The sequence below is a fragment of the Diabrotica virgifera genome, chromosome 4 (assembly GCF_917563875.1).
Source record: "Diabrotica virgifera virgifera chromosome 4, PGI_DIABVI_V3a".
Classification (NCBI taxonomy): domain Eukaryota; kingdom Metazoa; phylum Arthropoda; class Insecta; order Coleoptera; family Chrysomelidae; genus Diabrotica; species Diabrotica virgifera.
This window is the reverse complement of record NC_065446.1, coordinates 179441332-179468901: the sequence shown is the minus strand read 5'-3', so window position 1 is coordinate 179468901 and position 27570 is coordinate 179441332. Positions and strand designations below refer to the sequence as shown.

General features: G+C 33.0%; 1 protein-coding gene across 3 annotated transcripts in view; it reads left to right on the top strand.

Annotated features, from left to right (window-relative positions):
* LOC126883268 (transcriptional regulator ATRX-like) overlaps nt 1-27570 on the top strand; it is a 442769-nt gene that overhangs the window by 64580 nt on the left and 350619 nt on the right. For 2 of the 3 annotated variants that reach the window (XM_050648595.1, XM_050648593.1), the window contains exons 4-5: nt 15475-15531; nt 25255-25311. In XM_050648595.1, the coding sequence (XP_050504552.1) occupies nt 15475-15531; nt 25255-25311 (114 nt within the window). The remainder of the gene's footprint in view (nt 1-15474; nt 15532-25254; nt 25312-27570) is intronic. The other variant, XM_050648594.1, reaches the window with a different exon arrangement.

The following is a 27570-nucleotide window of genomic DNA, read 5'->3' as shown; positions in this document are numbered from 1 at the left end:
TAGAAGAAGAAGAAGATTGTTCAGAAAAGAATAATGATACAGTGATTTCTCGGGTACCACACTAAAAAAGAAGCCTCTCATGTTACAACATATTTCAAAAAAAAATCAATAAAAACATTTTACCATTGCAAAAACATTTTACTAAAGTAGAGTCATTTTCGGCTTTGTTAATATTGGCTGTAGACTAAATACAATTTGATATTTGTAAAGCAGATACTTTTACACGAATTTTCACAAAAAAAATTTTGCTGTTAATAAAGCTTTTAAAAATGGTGTTCTAACGAAATCGGCTCTGGGCCGGTGGAGAGGAATTATAAAATCCATGCACTTAAAAATGAAATTGATTCTTTAAATATATGCTGCGATTAATATCACCGAAACTTGTTGATGGATTTTGATCATCCTTTTTTCAATTTGTATATACTCGTAGTCTCGAAGAGTACATTATGTACATATATCCCCACCTAACAGTATAAAATGTTAGAGAGGAACGCCCCTTATTACTCAGGGGTATGTAAAATACCCCTCAGTCTGATTCTCAGACCTACCGAATATACATATAATTTCATAAAAATCGGTTAAGCCGTCTCGAAGGACCTTGACAACTGACACTATGACAGGAGAATTTTATAGATATGAATATATAGATGGCTATTAAAAAATAGGGGTTTGTGATAGAAGTTCGAAAATTAAGGGTTGTATGCATTTCTTAATGCTACATCATATAAAATTAAGGTATGTTCAAATTATGTTCAAAAAAATAAAAAATAATCTCAGCGGTGCAACCCCCTTATCACTTATGGGTATGAAAAATAGATTACAACCCATCCTCAGTCCTACAGAATAACATATAAAATTTGATAAAAGTCGGTCAAGCCGTTTCGAAGGAATATGATAACTAATACTGTTATACGAGAATTTTATATTTATAGAAGTAGCTGTGAATTAAATAAAAAATGGCTCACTTTGACCTAATTGATCTAGACAAATTTTTTTTTGAATATTCGTGTAAATATATCAGCTTTTCGAATGCCAAAGTGGATTTAGTCTGCAGTCAATATTAGCAAAGTTATTCAAGGAAGACGATGAAAAGCCCTAGACACAAAGTTTACTACATTGAAACAATTAAAATAACTGAAATAAAAATAATAAACAATATTTTAAATCCAAGACTTTTCGTTAAGAAACTGCTTTCTGTCTGCATGTTGTATGTCTGGCTTTTACAATATACAGGGTGTTTCATTAATAATTGTCCATGTAGTAACTGGAGAAACCTTAGCACAAAATACGAAGATTCAACCTAAAACACTTAAATAAAATGTGGTTCCTTACTGAGTTACAGGGTGTTTTATCTAAAAATTTAAGTTTTCATACTTGGCAGAAAGTGCGACTACTATACACCCTACTAAATTATGATAAACAAACGTTTCTAGCTACTACCAGAGGCATACGACAGGGAATAGTGAATGGTTGATCCTTCTCAAATTCTACGCCACTGGAGGAATTACTATTTTAGTGCCATTTTTAGATTAACCAATACTTCCTACGTAAATAATATACTCTTCATTGGTAACGATAAAGTCATTAGTTTTCGAGATATTTGAAGTTAAATATGAAACGGCACAGTTATTTTGATTAATTTATGATATGATTCATATGATTAAAATTTAAAAATTATTTGTACCCAGTACTCTAAAACTGTTTGGGGTATTCTTATCATACTTGGCAGAAAGTGTAGGTACTGTACACCCTACTAAATTAAGATAAATAAACGTTTCTAGCTACTACCAGAGTCGTACGACAGGGGATCGTGGCTGGTTGAGCCTTCCCAAATTCTACGCCACTGACGAAATTGCTATTTTAGTGTATTTTTTTTTATTTTCCAATACTTTTTATGTAAATAATATACTCTTCATTCGTAAGGATAAAATGATTAGTTTTCGTGATATTTTAAATTAAAAATGAAGCGACACAATACATTAATCAAAAAACCGTGTCGTTTCATTTTTAACTTCAAAGATCTCAAAAACTAATGACTTTATCGTTACGAATGAAGAGTATATTATTTTCATAAAAAGTATTGGAGAATCCAAAAATTGAACTAAAATAGCAATTCCGCCAGTGGCGTAGAATTTGGAAAGGGTCAACCATTCACTTTCCCCCGTCCTACGCCTCTGGTAATAGCCAGAAACGTTTGTTTAACATAATTTAGTAGTTTGTGCAGTACCTATACTTCCTGCCAAGTATGAAAAGGATACGTCGAATAGTTTTAAAATGCTAAGCAAAAATAGTTTTTAAATTTTTAGATAAAACACCCTGTAACTCAGTAAGGAACCACATTTTATTTAACTGTTTTGGACTATATGGACAATTATTATTGAAACACCCTGTATAAGCACAGAGACGATGAATATAGAAGAAAGTAAATAAAGAACACGGTCACGTATTTACATTCTTTTCGTCTAGCAAAAGGACCGAACGACAGTTTCAGGTATTCAAATCTGAGTAAAGATAAAAACGGAACAGGCAGTTTTTGTTTTATTTGATTCAGAGTTGGACCACCATCTCCAGATAGCTATTTCTGCATCTTATCCGTCCTCAGTGGAGCTATGCAGTCACAACTCTAAACCAAATATCAACAGCCTACCTATTTAAGGGAAAACACCACGATGCAATGATTCCACCTTTGAGACGCAAAACAGCGACATCTCTCGTAAAACGAGGAAGACGGCGAAAAGCCATATACAAAGTTTACTACATTTAAACAATTAAAATAACTGAAATAAAAATAATAAACAATATTTTGAATGCAAGACTTTGTATCTAGGGCTTTTCGTCGTCTTCCTCGTTTTACGAGAGATGTCGCTGTTTTGCGCCTCAAGGGTGGAATCATTGCATCGCGGTGTTTTCCCTTAAATAGGCAGGCTGTTGATATTTGGTTTATAGTTGTGACTGCATAGCTCCACTGACGACGCATAAGATGCAGAAATAGTTATCTGGAGAAGGTGGTCCAACTCTGAATCAAGAATCAATATTTATACAAAAAAATATGACTCTAGTTTAGTAAAATGTTTTTGCAATGGTCAAAATTATTTTATATTGATTTTGTTAAACACGTTGAAAATATAACTCTTCTTCTTTCATGTGGTTCCCCCAGCATCGCTGTATCATTATTTTTTTCTGAGCAATAACTTTGGAAAAAAACTCTGTGGAATAAACAAATTTAATAAAATTTAAACTGATTGTCTTAAAAAATTTTGTGCGTTATAAGGACTCATTGACTCAACTTTTCATGCAACATCAAAGTCTTAAGTTTATTTTTGAAAAAGTTAAGCAAATTTTTGATTTTCAAAATGTCAGCCTCATTTTGCAATTTACAAAGCAACAAACGATCCGACGAAAATTCAAAAACTGACATTTTAAACCTCTGTCCATCTACTAAAAGGCGAACACTCTAAATAATGATGTTGCATGAAAAGTTGAGTTAATGAGTCCTTATAACGCACAAAATTTTTTAAGACAATCAGTTTAAATTTTATTAAATTTGTTTATTCCACAGAGTTTTTTTGCAAAGTTATATTACGCTATTTTTACCTGTAGCGATTTAAAGTAAAAAACTATTTTTGACCCTTATTTGTTAGTAACTATTATATGCCTCCGAACTCTTACGGACATTTTTGTACTTATACTGTATTAGGTATATACTATCCAAAAAAAAAATTGCAACCTGGCTGGGTGAGTGTCCCGACAAAAACCTTATTTTTCTGTACTATTGCAGCATTGCACGATTTCAATGTTTGGCATCTTACACTTATTCACATATACTTTTGTAATCGTTATAATATGTATATGAGTATATATTTTATAATTATTTTATATTTCTTTGCAATATATTATAGATTTTTATTGTATCTTATTTACATACATGACAATAAAAACCAATATATCATCGCTTACTTACTTTACTTTTCCTGTCCAGTTATATAAAATCAAATCTTGTACATAAAAATGAGCAGTCTGTGTAACAATGGGTGGTATGAATAAAAACGAAGTATAAACTCCCAGTACATTCTCATGACTACTCATCAGTATGACCAAAAAGTATAGGTAAGTTTGTACTCTATTTCATGTGAATAAAAATATTTTGATGTGATGAGTTTGTGCTCACAATACATAAGTGTAGGTATGTACTCTCTATTTAATTTTAAATCGTTGGAAATCTTTGTTTTAGTTGTCCAAAACATCTTTCAATCAATACACGCTCCTTTGTAAATAATTTGTTATAAGCAAGTTCGGCAGGAGTATTTAGATTTCTAAAGGGCACCATTAACCACGGTGCTATGCCATAACATTTATCTCCTGAAATTATTGCATTTGACGTCCTAAACTCATTTTTAGCATTGTTACAAAATTGTTAGTTGCTCCATATCCATGAATCATGAACGGATCCTGGCCTGAGTTCCTCGAGAGATTCTGTGGTGGGCACTCAATAAGAAATGAGTCCCTGGTGAATATGTAAAGATTGTGAGGGATATGTATGAGGGAGTAATGACTAGTGTTAGGACAGGTGTGGGAGTGACTGATAAATTTCATGTGAAAGTAGGATTGCACTTTGCTTAGTCCGTATTTATTCTCATTAGTTTTGGACCAGATAACAGCGAAACTACAGGGTAACATTCCATGGTGCTTAATGTATGCTGATGATGTTTTTTTTTTTTTATAATTGGCTTTGGCATGAACCTGTGCTGATGATGTGTTAGTAGGAAATAGTGAAAGATACTTAGAACAAAAACTAGAACAGTGGAGGCAAGCTTTGGAGGAAAAAGGTTTAAAACTTAGTAGGACAAAAACAGAGTATTTGGAATGTTCATTTAAAGATGGAATTATGTACTACAAATAAAATTGTATTTTTGGACGGTGAACTGATTGTAAAAAGCAATAGTTTTAAGTACTTGGGATCGGTATTACAGAGTAATGGAGAAATAGATGGAGATGCATGCAGTAGAATTAGGGCTGGATGGATGCAGTGGAAAGAAGCGAGTGGTGTGTTGTGTGACAGAGAAACTCCAATGAAGCCGAAGGGAAAATTCTATAAAACAGCCATAAGACCGGCTATGATGTACGGAACTGAATGTTGGGCAGTGAAAAAGAAAGAAGAACAACGAATGCATGTGGCGGAAATGAGAATGCTTAGATGGATGAGTGGAGTGACAAAGAAGGATAAAATTAGAAATGAGTATATTAGGGGAAGTCTAGGTGTGGCACCAATTGATGCCAAAATGAGAAAGCAAAGGTTAAGATATTTTGGTCATGTTCAACGTCGAGACGTTAATCACCCAATACGAAGAATAGCTGAAGTGCAGATTCTTGGGAGGAGTAGGAGAGGAAGACCAAAGAAGGCCTGGGGGGAGACGATAAGGAAGGACATGTTGGTAAAGGGGATTAACATTGATATGACCCAAGATAGAATTGTGTGGAGAAATGCAATTAGGGAAGCCGACCCCGCATAGGGATAATGCAAAGAGAATGATGATCATGAACGGATCCTGGCCATGATGCGTCTTCGCCTTTAAACCACTCATATGCATTGCAAGTGTCTTGAACGTTGATATTGTGATATTCTTTGCGATTGATATGTTTATCACCATGAAGAGGTGGTTTTTTATTTTTATGTGGGTGCAATAGATCACACCCACGGCACACGGAAAAGTGTGCTTTGTTTGTCACATTTCTTTAGCTTTTATTATATCTGCCGAAGTATTAGGAAATTTTATCCAACGTGCACATTTTTCTATTATCTGGTGAGCAACTTGCGTCACAACCTTAGACACACTAGTTTGATGAACACCAATATCTTCTCTCACTCCTGTTTGAAATCCCGGATCACCTACATATCTTAAAAATATTTTCATTTTATCAAAATTATATACAGGATAGTCCTTAAGTAATTGTACAAAAAGAAACAGTATTTGCGGGCCACAATTCGAGAAAGGAAAATAAAAGATGTAATGCTGAAATACAAAACTGGAGACCGTGAACAGGAAGAAGAGGAAGACCTCAAATGCGATGGAAGGACGATATTGTAAAAGCTGCAGGAACTCATTGGAAAAGCGCAGCCAAGGACAGACATATGTGGAAGGCCTGTGTCCAAAGTTGGATAGTAATGGGCTAAAGAAGGGCTTTTACTCACGCTCTATTATTACTCACAATTTAAAACAAAAAAGGTCCTATACATAATTGTTATAAAATTAACGGTTATAAAGTTACAGAGGGTGAAAAGTGGAGGTTTTCGACACATTTTATATTTTTTGGGCAATTTCCTACTGATTTTCTTTAACAGTATTGGGTTTTATAAATCAAATTTGCTATTTCAGTGGCCGATGGTATGTTAGTGATAACCCCTTGAAGAAACGTCAACCTCACCACCCAAAATCAATTGCCCAAAAAATATAAAAAGTATCGAAAACCTCCACTTTTCACCCTCCGTAACTCTGGAACCGCTGATTTTATAACAATTATGTATAGGACCTTTTTTGTTTTAAATTTTATGTAGAACATTTTTGTATAGAATATTGTTTTCGCTAAAGCATAGTTTTAGAAATATTGACGAAAAACGTAAAAAAACTACTAATTTACCGACTTCTCCCCAATCTCCCTCCAAACCGGACGCTCAAAATGGTGTAACTTTTTACTGAACCATATGTGGACCATATAGAACAATTTGGTGTTAGAGGAAAACTTTTATTTTTGATGTCTGGGTTAGGCCTTTTTTGGACCAATTATACTATACTACCTCTGTAACTTTGGAACCGTTCATTTTAGAAGGATTATGCATTGGACCTTTTTTTATTTCAAATTTAATGTAGAACATTTTTGTATAGAAGGTTGTTCATGCTAAACCGCAGAGTTTTAGAAATATTGACGAAAGACGCAAAAAAACTACGAATTTACCAATTTCTCCCCCTCTCCCCCCCCCCAAACCCGACGCTCAAAATGGTGGGACTTTTTTCTGAACATTATGTGGACCATACAGAACAATTTGGTGTTGGAGGAGAACTTTCACTTTGGATGTCTGGGTTATGCCATCTTTTAATCAATCTTGTCACTTATCATACTATAAATGATTAAAAAACTTATCAAATTAAAATAAAATAAGTAACCAATGTATATCTTCCGCATTTATTTTATTTAACATAGCCTGTAATTTTTAAAGCAAATACTTCTTATCGCTACCCAAAATAATAATGATAATGAATAAACATAAAACGATTATGAATAAAATAGACTAAAATAAAATAGGTAATCTTCTTTTATTTGTCACAAACCAGTAGTTTTATTTTTACAATATAATAATAATCAAAATTAACTAATTAAACATAAATATAAGACAATCATGAAAATGTAAATTATAAATACATTATAGATTAGATCACATTAGATCAAACAAAGTGATAAAATCGGCTAGTTCGAAATAGTTGCCATGCACCTACCATATCATTGGACAGTGTAATATCCCTATATACCATCGATTTACCATGAATATGATTTAATGCCTGAGAAATTCCATATATCCAGTCGCACAAAAGAGATTCTTCAAACATATACCTGCAGACAAAATCAGCCAAACTGATTTGCGCTATCTAATGAAAGGGAATACGAAACTGGTTTTGTTGAATATAACATGATAGCACGACGGTACTTTAGTGATAAGCAGACATATTTTAATAGATATAACGCCTTATAAGAAGAAGAACAAACTACAGGGCTATAAAACTACTTAGCCACACCATGAAAATATGGGAGAGAGTAATTGATAGACGGATACGTGAAGAAACCGTAATACGAGTCCCTGGCGAATATGTAAAGGTTGTGAGAGATATGTATGAGGGAGTAACGACTAGTGTTAGGACAGGTGTGGGAGAGACTGATAAATTTCATGTGAAAGTAGGATTGCACCAAGGCTCGGTGCTTAGTCCTTATTTATTCTTATTAGTTTTGGACCAGATAACAGCGAAACTACAGGGTAGCATTCCATGGTGCCTAATGTATGCTGATGATGTAGTGTTAGTGGGAAATAGTGAAAGAGACTTAGAACAAAAACTGGAACAGTGGAGACAAGCTGTGGAGGAAAAAGGTTTAAAACTTAGTAGGACAAAAACAGAGTATTTGGAATGCTCATTTAAAGATGGAGTTATTACAAATAAAATGGTATCTTTGGATGGTGAAATGATTGTGAGAAGCAATAGTTTTAAGTACCTAGAATCGGTATTACAGAGTAATGGAGAAATAGATGGAGATGCATGCAGTAGAATTAGGGCTGGATGGATGAAGTGGAAAGAAGCGAGTGGTGTGTTGTGTGACAGAAAAATTCCAATGAAGCTGAAGGGAAAATTCTATAAAACAGCCATAAGACCGGCTATGATGTACGGAACTGAATGTTGGGCAGTGAAAAAGAAAGAAGAACAACGAATGCATGTGGCGGAAATGAGAATGCTTAGATGGATGAGTGGAGTGACAAAGAAGGATAAAATTAGAAATGAGTATATTAGGGGAAGTCTAGGTGTGGCACCAATTGATGCCAAAATGAGAAAGCAAAGGTTAAGATATTTTGGTCATGTTCAACGTCGAGACGTTAATCACCCAATACGAAGAATAGCTGAAGTGCAGATTCTTGGGAGGAGTAGGAGAGGAAGACCAAAGAAGGCCTGGGGGGAGACGATAAGGAAGGACATGTTGGTAAAGGGGATTAACATTGATATGACCCAAGATAGAATTGTGTGGAGAAATGCAATTAGGGAAGCCGACCCCGCATAGGGATAATGCAAAGAGAATGATGATCATGAACGGATCCTGGCCATGATGCGTCTTCGCCTTTAAACCACTCATATGCATTGCAAGTGTCTTGAACGTTGATATTGTGATATTCTTTGCGATTGATATGTTTATCACCATGAAGAGGTGGTTTTTTATTTTTATGTGGGTGCAATAGATCACACCCACGGCACACGGAAAAGTGTGCTTTGTTTGTCACATTTCTTTAGCTTTTATTATATCTGCCGAAGTATTAGGAAATTTTATCCAACGTGCACATTTTTCTATTATCTGGTGAGCAACTTGCGTCACAACCTTAGACACACTAGTTTGATGAACACCAATATCTTCTCTCACTCCTGTTTGAAATCCCGGATCACCTACATATCTTAAAAATATTTTCATTTTATCAAAATTATATACAGGATAGTCCTTAAGTAATTGTACAAAAAGAAACAGTATTTGCGGGCCACAATTCGAGAAAGGAAAATAAAAGATGTAATGCTGAAATACAAAACTGGAGACCGTGAACAGGAAGAAGAGGAAGACCTCAAATGCGATGGAAGGACGATATTGTAAAAGCTGCAGGAACTCATTGGAAAAGCGCAGCCAAGGACAGACATATGTGGAAGGCCTGTGTCCAAAGTTGGATAGTAATGGGCTAAAGAAGGGCTTTTACTCACGCTCGAATATTTTCAAAAGTCTGTTAGACTAAGAGCCGCTATAGGTGAAATTTCTTAATCATTTTAGGCACGATGGGATACTATAACATAAATAGTAGAACCTAAAAGAAAAGGTTTGAACACTGTGCCGTCACTTTTCAGTGGCACAAGCGTCGACAGTGGCGCATCAAACTTTCCACTTATAGACGGGATAAATAAATTAAAAGTTACCCTCCCTTACTAACAGAATTCAATTTTTTATATTTTTTTAAGTTCTATGTGATTAACTCATAAGATTCAGCGTAATTTTAACACACCACCCATTTCCCCCAGCCCCCACCATCAAAAACTTCGGTTTACGGTAAAGAGACCAAAATCATTAGACCGAACGCAGTAGACCGAAAAGCACTTTACCGAAACCTCACTAGACCGAAAAGCAGTTCTTTTTACTTGTCGCAGTAAAAGAGATAAGACTAATGTAATTACAACTAAATGTTATTTGGATGGTTATTATAAACAGTTAAAATGGTGTTAACGTCACTCTATCCTTAATTTAATTTTACCTTCAATAATTTATTTAACGGATAAAAATTATTTTATATCAAACTGTGCAGAGTAACAATTTACACAGTCTATATATAAAATAATACAAAAAAAATACAATAAACAAAAAGACAGATATACAAAATCTTAGCATAATTTACTACAATCTTTTTTAATTTATGTACCATTTCGGTCTAATGCTGTTCGGTCTAGTGAGGTTTCGGTAAAGTGCTTTTCGGTCTAATGAGTTCGGTCTACTGCTTTCGGTCTAATTGTCGTGTACCAAAACTTCATTTTTCGTTTTTATTTTTTTTTTTGCTGGGATGCAATCAATTTTAAAATTTCAAAAAATTCACACGCATAGCTGAGGCTTTTATAAAACATGTCTATTTTTATAGACCCGTAGGTAGAGTGTACATTACCTCAAAAAATTAAAAAAAAAAAAATTTTTTCAAAAAAGCGTATAACTTTTTTTGGGGAATAGCTGCAGGTCTAATTTGTTCTTAATCTTGTGTGTTTTATCAAACACTATATTTCTATTTGTTTCAGATTTTTCTGTAACGGCCGCCACCTTCAAGAATCCGAAAAACTGTTTTTTGGGGGTTTTTGGGGATTTTCCCTATTTTATAGACTTCATAATATTTTTATATTTATATCAATTTCGATTTTATAGGTTATATGTAACTTGAACTAACTGAGTCCTTTAGAACATTTAAAAATGGGAGAAACACGTTCAAACCCCCCAAAACCCCCTTAAAAAACAGTTTTTTGGATTTTTGAAGGTGACCAGCGTTACAGAAAAATCTGAAAAAAATTTGAAATATAGTGTTTGATAAAATACACAAGATTAACAAAAAATTAGATCTGCAGCTATCCCAAAACAAAAGTTATATACTTTCTTCCAAAAAAAATTTTAAAAATTTTTTGAGGTTTTGTACACTCAACCTACAGGTCTATAAAAAATAGATATGTTTTATAAAAGCCTTAACTATGCGTGTGAATTTTTTGAAATTTTAAAATTGATTGCATCCCACCAAAAAAAAAATCGAAAAATAAATTTTTTGATGGTGGGGGTAAGGAGAAGGGGGTGGTGGGTTAAAATTACGATGAATCTTATGCCTTAATCACATAGAACTTAAATAAAGAAAAAAAATTGAATTCTGGTGCTGAGGGAGAGTATTTTTTAATTTATGTATCCCGTCCATAAGTGGAAAGTTTGATGCGCCACTGTCGACGCATGTGCCACTGAAAAGTGACGGCACAGTGTTCAAACCTTTTCTTTTAGGTTCTACGATTTAAATTATAGGGTCCCATCGTGCCTAAATGATTAAGAAATTTCACCTATAGCGGCTCTTAGTCTATGCCATCCTTCTGTGTTAAGAGTCCATGTTTCTGCTAAGGACCGGTCTTAACAGCTTTGTATATAATAAATTTAGATCTTCTTTGGATGTTTCTTAGTGGACTTATTTTTTGAGTCCATAGTAAGGTTTATTCGTCTTTTAATTTTTTCGCGTTTTGTTGGTAGCAGTGTAGCGAGCCAAGGTATGTGAAGCTGTCAACACGTTCAAAGGTATGCCATAGGCCAAATCTAAAGAAAACGGTGGATGGGATAGCAATTCGTAGCCCAATTCGACCAATTTAGCCATGATGACGGCGAAGGTGTGAGCCGGAACGTTGTCATGGTGAAAGAGTATATTTCTCGTCCCCAATCGCGGCTTTTTTTTTCTGAAATTCGATGTAAAATCGGCCCAATAATGCGGCATAGTAAATAGTATGATACAATTGATACAAAAGATGGCATAACCCAGATATCCAAAGTGAAAGTTCTATATGGTTCACATAATGTTCAGAAAAAAGTCACTTTTGAGGCGTCGGGTTTGGGGGGGGGAATCGGTAAATTCGTAGTTTTTTACGTTTTTCGTCAATATTTATAAAACTATGCGGTTTAGCTTGAATAATTTTCTACACAAAAATGTTCTACATTAAATTTGAAATAAAAAAGATTCTATGCATAATCCTTCTAAAATGAAGGGTTCCAAAGTTACGGAAGTAGTATAGTATAATTGGTCCAAAAAAAGGCCTAACTCAGACATCCAAATTAAAAGTTTTCCTCCAACACCAAATTGTTCAATATGGTCCACATATTGTTCAGTAAAAAGTTACACCATTTTGACGTCCTGTTTGGGAGGGAGATGGGGGAAAAGTCGGTAAATTAGTAGTTTTTCTTACGTTTTTCGTCAATATTTCTAAAATTATGCTTTAGAGTAAACAATGTTCTATACAAAAATGTTCTACATAAAATTTAAAACAAAAACGGTCCGATACATAATTGTGATAAACTCGACGGTTCCAGAGTTAAGCGTTGGTTTCCTCGAAAGCGATGCCGACAACCTGCGACCGTAGCACTGCGATGAATTACGTCAGATTACGGTGAAAAATTAAAGGTTCTTCACTGCGGCAATGGAATGTGCAAGCGGTGGCTTCCAACGCATCCTTGGAAACCACAGCTATTATTTTGCACGGTACAGTTTTTTATGATGTCATTCATCGCAGTGTTACGATCGTAGGTTGTCGGCACCGCTTTCGAGGAAACCAGCGCTTTACGGAGGGTGAACAGTGGAGGTTTTCAATACTTTTTATATTTTTTGGGCAATTGATGATGATTTTGGGTGGTGAGGTTGACGTTTTTTCTGGACTAACATACCATCGGCTACTGAGATAGCAAATTTTATTTACAAAACACAATCCTGTTAAAAAAAAATTTCTTTCATCAGTAATAATATTATAAATTGCCCAAAAAATATAAAAAGTATCGAAAACCTCCACTTTTCACCCTCCCTAACTCTGGAACTGTTGATTTTATAACAAAATTATGAATAGTACTTTTTTGTTTTAAATTTTATGTAGAACATTTTTGTATAGAACATTGTTTACGCTAAAGCATAGTTTTAGAAATATTGACGAAAAACGTAAAAAAACTTCTAATTTACCGACTTCTTCCCCATCTCCCCCCAAAACGGACGCTCAAAATGGTGTAACTTTTTACTGAACAATATGTGGACCATATAGAACAATTTGGTGTTGGAGGAAAACTTTTACTTCGGATGTTTAGGTTAGGCCTTTTTTGGAAGGCTTATGCATAGGGCATTTTTTATTTCAAATTTAATGCAGAACATATTTGTACAGAAGGTTGTTCATGCCAAACCGCAAAGTTTTAGAAATATTGACGAAAAACGTAAAAAACTACGAACTTACCGATTTCTAAATGGCATGTTTTTCTAGTATAGTGCAATACAGTATACAGTGTGATCACTATTTGAAAATACAAAATTTTCTCATTTTTTAATGGAACACCATCTATATTAGTATTGCATTGTATAAAGTATATGTACCTATTAGTATGTTTCGTTTTGTAGATATTTAATAAAGAACTATAGTTTTTACATTTTTCCTTATTTTTTGTTAAAAAAACTTTTTTGCTAATCTGGTTTTAATAACGTATCCTAAAATATCAAAGATGAAAATAGAAATTTAATTAAATATTTTTTGCAACATAATTTAAAATTCTGGGATCAACTAATTTGAAATAGCATGCGTTTTAAATTTTGTAAGTATTTGCAAATACTGAGCACACTATATATTGTATATGCAGTGGAATCCCGATAACCCGAAAGTTCGGCTAACCCGGACCTACTTTCATTAGACATAACAAACATTTTTTCACTTTGACTGAGTTCGTTACCAAGAAATAAACACTACATACTGTAGACAACTGTACGTAATTTAGATGTACTGTGCATATGTATTGTATTTCATGTTTTTGCAATTATAATGTGACGTATATTTGTTTATTATTTGAATGCATTTTATTAATTTTTACCATATTCTCCGGCTAACCCGGATCGGCCGCGGTCCCGATTAATCCGACTTATCGAGGTTCCACTGTATGTCAAAAGTATTAAATTATTTAAAAATGACACTATAGGGCATTCTAAGACTTTGACATGACACTGCTGGGAAACATTGTACTTATTTATGCAAAGTGGGCCAAAGAAAACAGTCCACCCCGATATTTGGCAGTATTTATTAGATTTTAAGGAAATGACTAAACAGGTCGATTTTTTATCTAAGGAGATACATTTTTACGTACATGCATCTGTTATTGGTCAACCCCCTCCGTTCCACTTCCCGTACCCCTTATTTTTAAATAGGGAATAGGGGTCGTGTGCTAGCTCATTTGAAAGGTTATTCAATTCGCTATTCAGTAATATAAACATTAACATTATTTATACAGGGTGTCCAAGAAAATTTTTTTAAATTAAATTAATTGACGCAAAAGGAAGAATGTACGTAATTTATTTAATTCAAAATACATTCTACTGCTGTCATAAAACAGAAAACAATGTTTTTGATAAATAAACATGGTTTTCGCTTAATTTCATTGTTCAAGCTGCCACCCATCTGCCTCTTGGTAGGTTGAATATTGAATTTAAGCAACAAACAATGTTTATTTATCAAATAAAGATTTTTTTGTTTTCTGTCAGCAGTAGAATGTCTTTTGTGTTAAATAAATTACATACATTCTTCTTTTTGTGTCGATTAATTTAATTCAAAATAATTTTTCTTGGACACCCTGTATAAATAATTATGTCAATGTTAATATTACTGAATAGAGAATTGAATAACCTTTCAAATGAGCTAGCACACGACCCCTATTCCCTATTTAAAAATAAGAGTTGGGGAAGTGGAAGGGAGGGGGTTGACAAATGACAGATGTATGTACCGTAAAAATGTGTCCCCCTTGGATCAAAAATTGACCTGTTTCGTCATTTCCTTAAAATCTAATAAATACTGCCAAAGGTTGAGGTGGGCTTTTTATAATGATCTGTTTATAATAAACATGGCAATAATGAAAAGTCACATTCTAATGTTTTGACAGTTCTCTTACGTCAAAAATTTTGACCTACGTAATATCGCTTTTGTAGTAAAAATACTATATCAAGAAATTTTTAGTAAATTTCAGCATGATGAGCACGTTAAAATATTTTAAGTCAAATCGGTATTGTTCTGTTCCTCAATTGAATGTTTGTTTATACCATTTATATCGGCCATTTTCCTGCATTCGACCTACCCTCTATATTCTGTTTCAATCGCGAAGTGCAGTATCTTCCCTCAGTAATATTACTGGTAGAATTTTTCAAAAAATATCCTTCAAACCTGGACTTTCAGATTTATAAATAAATGTCATAAATGTCGGATTTATCGTTAATAAATGTCAAAAATTTTACTCTAATAATAATTATTGTTAAGTGACATTATTCGTAACTACGTACTTATTTGAATACGCATGCTCATACTCTATTAAAGTCAAATATGAATATTGATAGTGATATGAACATTATTTATATCCAAAGGGAATTGTTTATATTTGTTATTAATCCAGGTAACTTACTTTCAGAGGAAACTACCGGAAGTAATGAAATATCTACCCAAGAAGTAGTTCATAGTGCGAAAGGTAAGAATGGAACACGATTATTATTTTATAGTAGAATACGTATGACCCACGCGTATGACCGATAATACTGGCTGACAATTAGCCCAGTAAATGAACGGGAAATACGGCGATACCGTGTAATTTTCAGGGGCAACTCCAAATTGCATCAAAATTTGGATTTAGGTTCTACTTACCCTCCACTTCAAAGTTGAATTTGTGCCATTGGTAGCTTTTACTTCTGAGGTGACAGTCACCCCTTCTCGGGGTGAAAAAACATGAGTTCAAGATAATCCAGTAAATTGACCGATTATAAGCAACTTTCGTTCTGTATAGTTTTTTACGTAAGTCAATACTTTTCGAGTTATTTGCGATGGAAAATATTTATTTTTCGACAAAAAACTACGTTTTCAGACGGTTTTTCGCAAATAACGCAAAAAGTAAATATTTTATCGAAAAAAATATTTTTAGCACAAATGTAGTTTAGACACAAAATGAAAAGAGTGTATTCGTGAAGTCTATAGATCCAGCAAAAGCAAATTTGTAATTCATGAAGAATACGTTTTTATTCGTCCAATTCCAAATCGAATATTTCATCGTGAAATAACCAAAAAATGAAGCACTTTTCGGGAAAAACCCATTTAAACTTTTTTAAAGTGTTTAAAAAAGCTTTATTTTAATTGTTTATAAAAGTTTCTAGCATTAAAAATAAGTGAGTTATACTCAAAATAAAGATGGTCACCTTTTTTTTTGGTAAAAAAAAATCTCTCCGTGTTTTGCTCCCCAAATTAAATTAATCCTTACCGCTTTACAAACAATTTACTTTACTTATCTATTTTTTATATGATTTGTCAGTTTCACCGTTTTAAAGTGCTTATTTTTAAAAGGGTTATAGTTGAAAGGGCCTGAACAAGTCAATAATCACGAGTGTATGCAAACTTTGAACAGCCATATCTTAACCAATTTTTGTCTTACAGAAAAACAAGATGAAACTAACATATTTACAACAGCAAAACCTACATTTTTTTACTCTTTAGATTTTTCGTATCACTAATACTTTTTAAGTTATTTTGAAAAAAAGGAAATGTTTCCAAGGCCAAACCAAAACCAAATTTTTTCAAAAATAAGCACTTCAAACCGATCAAACTTACATATCATATGAACAAATATGGTAAAGCGGTAACGATTAAATTTCTACATATTGTCCTTTTCATGATCATTTTTCAGTGCGTAACAAATGATAGGAAAAAGGGTAAGTCCGTGATAATACACATTTATGACATTTATTCTAACATGACATTTTAGTTAAATCTGACAGTTGTCACATTTTATTTTCAATTTGGAATAAAAACAAATCAAATGTGTTTCTTGCATTTATAAAATGGTATTTTCTTTGATTTGTATAGTGTTATAAATTATACAGATTATAATCTGTATTATATAATTATATTATTATATAATATATTTGTAATATTATTATCTAATTAAAAAAAAATTATTTTTTTATTATGGCGCCATCTATCGACAACTAGAATAACTAGAATAAATATTATAAAAATGTCACCGACGAAATGTAATCACCGACGTGCCTTTTTTTCTGTCACATACAATTTAATGCGTTAGAAAGAAAATCGAAAAACTGTGACGCACTGAAAGATGATCATGAGAAATACTGTACATACATAATCGATGATCCTTTTTTTTACAAAAAAAGGGACTACATTTTTCAGCGTAACTTGTTTGTTTGATGCTAGAAACTTTTGAAAAAAATTAAAATAAACTTTTTTTAACACTTTAAAAATTGTTAATAAGTTTTTTTCCGAAAATTGCTTAATTTTTCGGTGATTTCACGTTGAAATATTCGATTTGGAATTAGACGAATAAAAACGTATTTTTCATGAACTACTTTGCTTTTACGCGGTTTATAGACTTTACTGGTACAATATTTTTTTTCGTTTATTTTTTATAAGCTTAGAAGTTTATTAGCACTTGCAAAGTGCTATTAGCACTTTTGCTAAGAATATTATTTTCGGCAAACTATTTAATTTTTGAGTTATCTGCGAAAACCCGTCTGAAAACGTAGTTTTTTGTCAAAAAATAGACATTTTCAATCGCAAGTAACTCGAGAAGTATTGACTTAAAAAAAACTCTATACAACGAAATTTGCTTATTTGCAATCAATTTTATCATTTTCGGGCTTATTTACACCCCCCAAGTAAAAGCAACCAACGGCACAAATTTAACTTTAAAGTGGAGGGTAAGCAGAACCTAAATCCAAATTTTCATGCAATTGTTGTTGCCCCTGAAAATTACACTCCAAAACGGTCATTTACTAGGCTAAATATCATCATAATAGTTCGGTCGGGTTAGACGAATAACAGGCCTAACATTGCATGCCGAGCTACCCAGATTTATTTTTATAATGTTTAGGGGGTGTATAGTAGTGTAAATTTAAAATCGCACCTGAATTCCGCCGTTGCGTTCGCCGCCATCTTTATTTAAAAGGAGGAACGTTTTTGCTCAATCTCCGCCATATTCAGCTTTTCGACAAAAAGTGAGAACTGAAATTGTTGAAAATGCTTAGGATTCGAAAAAAATGAAAACATTTAAAACACATTGAAAATTTTGACATGCGTCAAAATTTTGCATTTTGCTCCGTTCCCCTTAAGGTAGTGCCATTGTTTATACAGTAATAGTTGGTCAGCCCAATAGGTAAATTTGTTTGATTCTGATGTCACCACTATTTCTGTCAGTTTCGCAACATCATGCGTAACTAAGATACCTCCAAAATCCAAAATGCATAGACACCAAGTTGGATACTATTATATTCATAACATCCCAACTCGCATACATATACAATATATTTCGCTGTTGGGCGTGAAAAAGGGAACAAGTCAATTTTTGACGAAAACGGGATTAATTGAAATATGGGTTAAAAAGGATGGTTTATTTGTAAGTAAAAGGGGATAAGTCAATGTAGCTAAAATTGGAAGTTAAATTGAATATTCCAAAAAAGTCATTTAAAATAATACATAAAGTTTAGTGTAAAAAGGGATATGTTAACATATTCCTTTTGTCACTGCCTAATTAGTGAATAATGAGACAACTTGACTTGGCCCCTTATTCACGGTTAGCTTTTAATGCAGCGGGATATTGCTTTCTGTGACATTGTGGCATTTGAACAGCCCCTAAAAAATATAAAAAGTATCGAAAACCTCCACTTTTCACCCTCAATAACTCTGGAACCGTTGATTTTATAACAATTATGTATAGGACCTTTTTTGTTTTAAATTTTATGTAGACCATTTTTGTATAGAACATTGTTTACGCTAAAGCATAGTTTTAAAAATATTGACGAAAAATCCCAAAAAAAAAACTACTAATTTACCGACTTCTCCCCCAAGTCCCCCCAAATCGGACGCTCAAAATGGTATAACTAATGGTATTACTGAACAATATGTGGACCTATAGAACAATTTGATGTAGGAGGAAAACTTTTACTTTGGATGTCTGGGTTAGGCCTTTTTGGACCGATTATTCTATACTACTTCCGTAACTTTGGAACCGTTCATTTTATAAGGATTATGCATAGGACCTTTTTTTATTTCAAATTTAATGTAGAACATATTTGCATAGAAGATTGTTCATGCTAAACCGCATAGTGTTAGAAATACGAAAAAAAGTAAAAAACTACGAATTTACCGATTTCTCCCCCCTCCCCTCCCCCCCCCCCCCCAACCCGACGCTCAAAAATGGTGTGACTTTTTCTGAACATTATGTGGACCATATAGAACAGTTTGGTGTTGGAGGATAACTTTCACTTTGGATGTCTGGGTTTGGGTCTGGTTATACCATACTATTGGAGCAGTTGCATGGAGCGCAAAAGGTTCGCGAACATAGTGGATACGTGCCGCCTTTAGACCTGGTTTTATATGTCTGTCTTTTATTAAGGGCTAATTTCAAACATTTTATTTTCACCGATTTTGAAAAAATGTGAAAATCTTAATTATGTATGTCTGTCTGTCCCAGAGACTTTGTAAACACAACCCCTCTGTCATTAGACTGGATATAATGACAAATGAAGTATCGAATAAAAGTTTTTACCCCAGTATTAAAGGTGATAAATTTAACCTCGGACATCCAGTTTTAGAGTTGAAACCGGAAGCACTTTCTTAAAGTCACCGAAATAGTACAAACGGTATATTATTCGACGCACCTTAGCAAGACGGGAACAAATATTATACTTGCGGTTTCATTCCTTTCCGTCCGTCCGTCTGTCTGTCCGCGAATATAACTCCTCCGTCATTAAAACAGATCGAAGACAAATGAAGTGTCGAATATGGGCTTATAAGATGAGAAATTTGACCTCGAACTTTCGATACTAGAGTTGCAAAAGTTCTGTTGTAGTGTAAGTTCTTATTTGACGCGCGTTAGCAAGGTGAAAACAAACATATACTTCCGGTTTCATGCCTGTCTGTCCATCCATATGTTTGTCTGCGGATATAACTTTACGTTGTTAGAACATAACTCAAGGATGATATTCATCATCATCATCATCCAGCCTTCTGCATCAAAAGTTGAACATAGGCCTCCCCTAATTTCTTCCAGTTTTGCCGATCTTGGGCTTCCTGCAACCAATTCTTAGCAATCCTTTTGACGTCGTCTGTCCATCGTGTAGGTGATGTACCTCTACTTCTTCTGTCTGCTCTTGGTCTCCACACTGTAATTTTTTGGATCCACCTCCCGTCCTTCATTCTGGCTACAAGGCCCGTCCACTTTCATTCCACTTCAGCCATGCTACTCGCTCTATGACATCTGTGACGCCTGCCCTTCTTCTGATTTCTTCGTTTCTGGCCCTGTCTCTGAGAGTCAGTCCAAGTAGTGACCGTTCCATTCTTCTTTGGGCCACTCTAAGTTTGGTCACTCATGACTGGAAGAACACATTGGTCAAACGTCTAAATTTTCAAATAATTTGGCAAGTTGCTATTGAAGATGTCTGATAGAGCTCCATATTGAGCTCTAAGGATGATAGTACCGACGAGAAATTTAACCCCGTACTTCCTGTTGCAGAGTTACAACTGGAAGTATTGTTTTAAAGTCACTGGAATAGTACAAGCGACATATTACTTGACGCCCCTTAGCAAGACAAGGATAATTATATATTTCCGGGGTTTATATCACTTCTGGTTAAAAAGTTGTAATCGAAAGTGTCAGATTATAGTCGCAGAAATAGTACATGTTCTATATCAACTGTTGCGTATTGCGAATTCGTACTCGAATATTTAGTTCCGTTTTTGCAAAAACTCCGGATTTGGCAGAAATTACTCAAAATTTGTGAAATCGGATTTCAGTCGACTCAAAGTTACACGAACAGTTCAAATATCGACTTCAATTTCTACTTTCGGTCACGTTAGGTGAAAACCTAGGACTTACGAAGTCCAATTGCTTGTTTATCTCTGATCGTACAATAATTTTGTAGCCTTGCTGTTTCAAAAAGTTTTCAAAACATGTTATGGAGGAGAGATTGTTTTTGTGTGCAATTAATAGTTTTAGTAATATATTGCTTCATTCTGTTTGTTAATGTATTTGCACTAATTTGGTTTCATATACTTTGTTTTCATTCATTTCGTAATATTGTGTAACGTTGCAACTGCATTATTCATGATTGTCTTTGAATTCATGCCACCCTTTATTTTATGCCCGCACTTCACTCTCGCCGAAGTCGATCTAGGTTCAACAAGTATGAGAATGTACACGGCCACCTTGTGTAACTTTGCCTCACTTCGTTCGACTTCCATTCTCTGGCGGTATCGCACCGCTCTTTGTCGGTATCGCACTTCTTCGCGAAGTAGAACGAGTGTGTAGAGAGGGTACTTCGACATTCGGTCAACTTTGGCGAAGTAACTTACTAGGGTATTTGGCCAGCTCATCGTCCGCCGTTGGCGGACATACAGTCCGTCTACTTTACTTACCGTTGCACGTCATTATCTACGCCAGAGATCTAAGTTGACATAGTTGCCAAAGTATAAAAAAATCCTGAATCCATTTTAAATCAAATAGATCACATAATTATTGTAAACGTGGATTATACAACAAAACAAATTAATATTCAATGTAAATAAGTAAAAACTTAAGAAATAGAGAACAAGAATTAAGTTATAATCTTTTAAGATTTACAGCGCAAGCGTTTTTGCACTGCATTGTTAATAATTAAAAAACAGCTCCGAACTCTTGGCATGAAGCCGGTAGGTTTCTTTGTATATTATGTCTACAATAACAACTAAACAAGTTGTCAGATACCTCGATTATTGCAAGTCAAGATAAAATTAGGTGAAATTTATATTTTTATAGTAGAGGATCTTTTTATAGTAAAATAAATAATAAAAACAGTAAATATAATAAAACAGATACTTATATTAAAGAATATAAACAAATATGAAGTGTCATCACCGCAAGTGTCAAATAAACATTACCAATTTTTTCTAAAATGTCACCTTCGTTCGATTACAGTTACAGCGTGTTCCGAACTAAGATGTGCTTCATAAAAACGCTTTATAATCCACTTATACAAATTAAATAAAACATTAATAGGTTATTACTTTAGGTTAACATTAATAGAAATCTTCAAATAATATTTCTACGCGTATATAATAAAATATGTCTAGTGGCTGTAATTCCAGTGTATTCGACAAAGTGATTCTAAAAAAGAACACACCTACCGCCTAAATATTTCGTGTTGGTATCATGCGACTTCACAGGCTATGACACGGATGACGTGCAACGGTTAGTAAATTAGACGAAGTATACCAGTTTGTTGAGAATGGAGTTTGATACTGTTTTTTAAGGTAGGGAAAGAAGGTTTACTATGGAAAATAAAAGAAAACACCATACATGTTGTTTAGTGCCATTTTCTAAAAGTATAAGTTTTCTATGGATTTAAAATAGTTCAAACGATCAAACGTATTTTCTACTGACGTTGATAATGTCTAATTTACAATTATATACAATTTTGTCTACTTTGTAGACTTTGGCGCAGAATGTAAACATATTATCATATGACGTCACGACGCGTGTTGGGCTAGCTGCTTTAATTTGAATTTAGAATCGTCTTTAGGGGCCAAACGGAACACAAAAACAACTTTTTTATCTTTGATACATGTTTTAAATTATGTTCCCTTCTGATTTATAACATTTTTTTTCCAATTTAAAATTTTATGCAAGTTCCCTATTGTGTATACAATCATTATTATATTTTAAATCCATTGTTTTATACAGGGTGTCCCGAAAAGATTGGTCATAAATTATACCACAGATTCTGGGGTCAAAAATAAATTGATTGAACCTCACTTACCTATACAGGGTGAGGCAGATAAAGGGCCTATTAGAAATATCTCGAGAACTAAAGGCAACAGACCCATGAAAATTGGCATGAAGGGGTTTTGAAGAGTGATCTATTTAATGAAAATATTTTCATCTATTTGCTACTTCCGGTTATACCGGAAGTTGCTTATAACTTCGTTTTTTTTAATGGAACACCCTGTATATTTTTACATTTTTGGATTTTACTCGAAGTGTTATTTGTTAAAATATGAGGTTTTGTATTATTATACAGGGTAGTTTAAAAGATAATTACGTATTTTTATTAATTTCATAGCAACTTTCACACCCTGTAGAATTGGAGTAGTTTGACATCAAAAAGTTTATTTATGTTCAAATGATTTTTAATATAGTCTAATATTGTCAAAAATTATTAATATAGCTAATTGTTAAATTTTAGTATACAGGGTTGGTCGAAACTCGGAATGAGTATTTTCTGAGTTTTCTTAAATGGAACACCCTGTATTTTAGTATTGTAATGAAATTATATTTTATGGTACTTTTTTATTTCTTAAGCATTCCCTATACCTAACTGCTTTAATTTGTGCTTAATTGTTAATCACACCAACAATCTTAACTACGTAAGTATTTTGATAGCTCAACCATTATTGGGAATTTTAACGATCAGTCTAGATTAATATGTATTTATTTCCGAAAAATTATTTGTGACTGAATATTTCCAAGGCCAACCTAATAAAATTTCACGTATTTTTTGTTGAAATTAATGTTTGGCTTGAAACTCACAAATTAAAGCAGTTAGGTATAGGGAATGCTTATAAAATAAAAAAGTACCATAAAATATCATTTCATTACAATACTAAAATACAGGGTGTTCCATTTAAGAAAACTCGGAAAATATTCATTCCGTGTTTTGACCAACCCTGTATACTAAAATTCAATATATAGCTATACTAATAATGTTTAACAATAGTAGACTATATTAAAAATCATCTGAACGTAAATAGAGATTTTGATGTCAAAGTACTATAATTCTACAGGGTGTGAAAGTTGCTACGAAATTAATAAAAACGCGTAATTATTTTTAAACTACCCTGTATAATAATATAAAACCTCATATATTAAGAAAGGAGACATCGAGGAAAATCCAAAAATGTAAAAATATACAGGGTGTCCCATTTAAAAAAACGAAGTTATAAGCAACTTCCGGTATAACCGGAAGTAAAAAATAGATGAAAATATTTTCATTAAATAGATCACTCTTCAAAACCCCTTCATTCCAATTTTCATGATTCTGTTGCCTTTAGTTCTCGAGATATTTCTAATAGGCCCTTTATCTGCCTCACCCTATATACAATAGTGCACACAAAAAGAGTTACAGCCCTTTGAAGTTACAAAATGAAAATCGATTTTTTTTTTCATAAATCGAAAACTCTCAGAGACTTTTTATTGAAAATGGACATGTGGAATTTTTATGGCAGCAACATCTTAAAAAAAAATTAAAGTGAAATTTGTGCACCCCATAAAAATTTTATGGGGTTGTGTTTCCTTAAACCCCCCAAACTTTTGTCTACGTTCCAATTGAATTATTATTGTGGCACCAATAGTTAAACACAATGTTTCTAAAACTTTTTTGCCTCTTAGTACTTTTTCGTTAAGTCAGTGTTTATCGAGATATTTTGAATATTTGTCGAATCCACCACATATTTGTATATGGTTAATAACGATTATAGAGACCTGTTAATAATCTGAAATTTTATTTATAATTTACATTTTTAGGTATATTTTGAAAAAGAAGCTACATCTCGATAAAAGGTGACTTATAAGAAAAAGACTAAGAGGCAAAAGTCTTAAAAATATTGTGTTTAACTAATGGTACCACAATAATAGTTTAATTGCAACGTACACAAACATTTGGGGGGTTTAAAGGAACAAAACCCCCATAAAATTTTTACATAAATATATTGAAAAAGAAGCCGTATCTCGATAAAAACTGGCTTATCGAAAAAATACTAGGAGGCAAAAAAGTTGTAAAAACGTTGTTTTTAACTAATGGTACTACAATAATGAATTAATTGGAACGTACACAAAAGTTTGGGGGGGTTTAAGGGAACAAAATTCCCATACATTTTTTATGGGGTGGATAAATTTCACTATAATTTTGTTTTAAGATGTTCTTGCCATAATAATGATACATGTCCATTTTCAATAAAAAATCTCTAACAGTTTTCGATATATTAAAAACAATCGATTTTCATTTTGTAACTTCAAAGAGCTGTAACTTTTTTTATGAGCACATTTGTACTAAGGTAAGTTAGGTTCAATCGAACTATTTTTGACCCCAAAATGTGTGGTAAAATTTATGACCAATCTTTTGGGGACACCCTGTATATCAAGCTTACTTACTTTCAGGAGAAACTCAAGAAAATAATGAAATATCTACCCATGAAGCAGCTCCTAGTACGGAAGGTAAGAATGGAACACGAGTTTTTTTCAATAATTTTTGATAAGTTATATAGTAGAACACGAAGCACCGATACTTCGTCCGTTCTTTAACGGTAAAATATTGCAAAACCTCTAAATTTTAAAGAACCGCTTGGATTGACATGAAATTTGGCATACACATAGCTAACAAGTCAAAGAAAAAAAGTGATATTGTGCCGATATGTGCTTTTGCCCTGGGGTGGTTTTCACCCCCTCTTGGGGGTGAAAAAATATTCGTCCAAAGAAAGTCAGGAAATGGATAAACTGGCTAATTTTAAGTAACTTTTGTTCTATAGAGTTTTTTCACTAAGTCAATATTTTCGAGTTATTTGGCAGTGAATATGTTCATTTTTTCAACAAAATAACCACGCTTTTAGACGGTTTTTCGCAAATAACTCAAATAGTAAGTATTTTGTCGAAAACACATTCTAAGCAAAAATATAGCCTGTAAAATTTTTTTTAAAAATGTTGTATATATCACGTCTCTACACCTAATAGAAGCAAAATAGGTTTATATTCGTCAAATTCTAAATGGAATACTTTAACGTGAAATAACCAAAAATGAAGCACATTTCGGAGAAAACTCATTACAACTTATTTAAAGTGTTTAGAAAAAGCTTCATTTTTGTTTTATAAAAAAATTTCTAGTATCAAAATTAAACAAGTTACGCTCAAAATAAAGTTAGTCCCTTTTGGTTTTGGTAAAAAAATCGAGAAAATCACCCCCTAATAAGTTTCATCGGTTCAAAGTCCTTATTATTGAAAGGGCTGTAGTTAAAAGGGGTTGAACGAGTCACTGATCACGAATGTATGCAAATTTAGAAACACCAAATCTTAATCAATTTTTGTCTAACAGAAAAACAAAAGAATACATGATATTCAGAGAAGCAAATCTGACTTTTTTTGTTTTTCGAGATTTTTGTTATCTCTAACAATTTTAAAGTTATTTTGAAAAAAAGCATATTTTTCAAAATTTAAATTTTTAAAAATTTTACTTTGAAACCAAATTTTTTCAAAAATAAGCACTTTGAATCGATGAAACTTACAGATCATATAAACACAACATAAGTAAAATAATTTGTGGAGCAGTAACGATTAATTTCATTTAAGTTGCTAATTAGGGGGTGGTCTTCCCGATTTTTTTTTTTTTTGCAAAAACCAAAGCGACTAACTTTATTTTGAGCGTAACTTGCTTAAATTTAATGCTAGAAAGTTTTTGTAAAAACAAAAATAAAGCTTTTTTAAACCCTTTAAAAAAGTTATAATGGGTTTTCCCCAAAAAGTGCTTAATTTTTTGGATATTTCACGTCGAACTATTCTATTTTAAATTTGGTGAATGTGAATCTATTTTTCATTGGCTATAACTCTGGTTCTACGAGATCCAGAGACCTAACGCGTACAACATTTTTTTACTTTTTTATGGGCTATATTTTTGCTAAGAACGTTTTTTTCGACAAAATACTTTTTGAGTTATTTGAGAAAAACCGTCTAAAAATGTGGTTATTTTGTTGAAAAATGAACATATTCAGTCGCAAATAACTCGAAAAGTGTTGACTTGGCGAAAAAGCTTATAGAACAAAAGTTACTTAAAATTAGTCAGTTTACCCATTTCCGGACTTATTTTGGACATATATTTTTTCACCCCCAAGCGGGGGTGAAAGTCACCCTAGGACAAAAGCACACATCGGCACAATATCACTTTTTTTCTTTGACATGTAAGCTATACGTATGCCAAATTTTATGTCAATCCAAACGGTTCTTTAAAATTTAGAGCAAAAACCGTGAAAGAATGGACTAACTGGCTGAGACCTTCTTCATACATAATGATTGCAATGATCTCAGACGTTATATATTAAATTTTATCAATTTTATACGAAGTGTGTCAAAAAATATGAATTTCGCTTAACCCGTTAAGCGCTAGACAAAATATTGAAAAAATGTCCCCAGGGCCAAACGATCAAACGTATTTTCTACTGGCGTTGATAATGTCTAATTTAAAATTATATATAATTTTGTTTACTTTGTTGGTGCAGAATATAAACATATAATCATATGACGTCACGACGCGTTTTGGGCTAGCTGCAATAATTTGAATTTAGAATCGTCTTTAGGGGACAAACGGAACACAAAAACAACTTTTTTATCTTTGATACATGTTTTAAATTATGTTCTGTTGTAATTTATAACATTTTTTTCGAATTTAAAATTTTATGCAAGTTCCCTATTGTGTATACAATCATTATT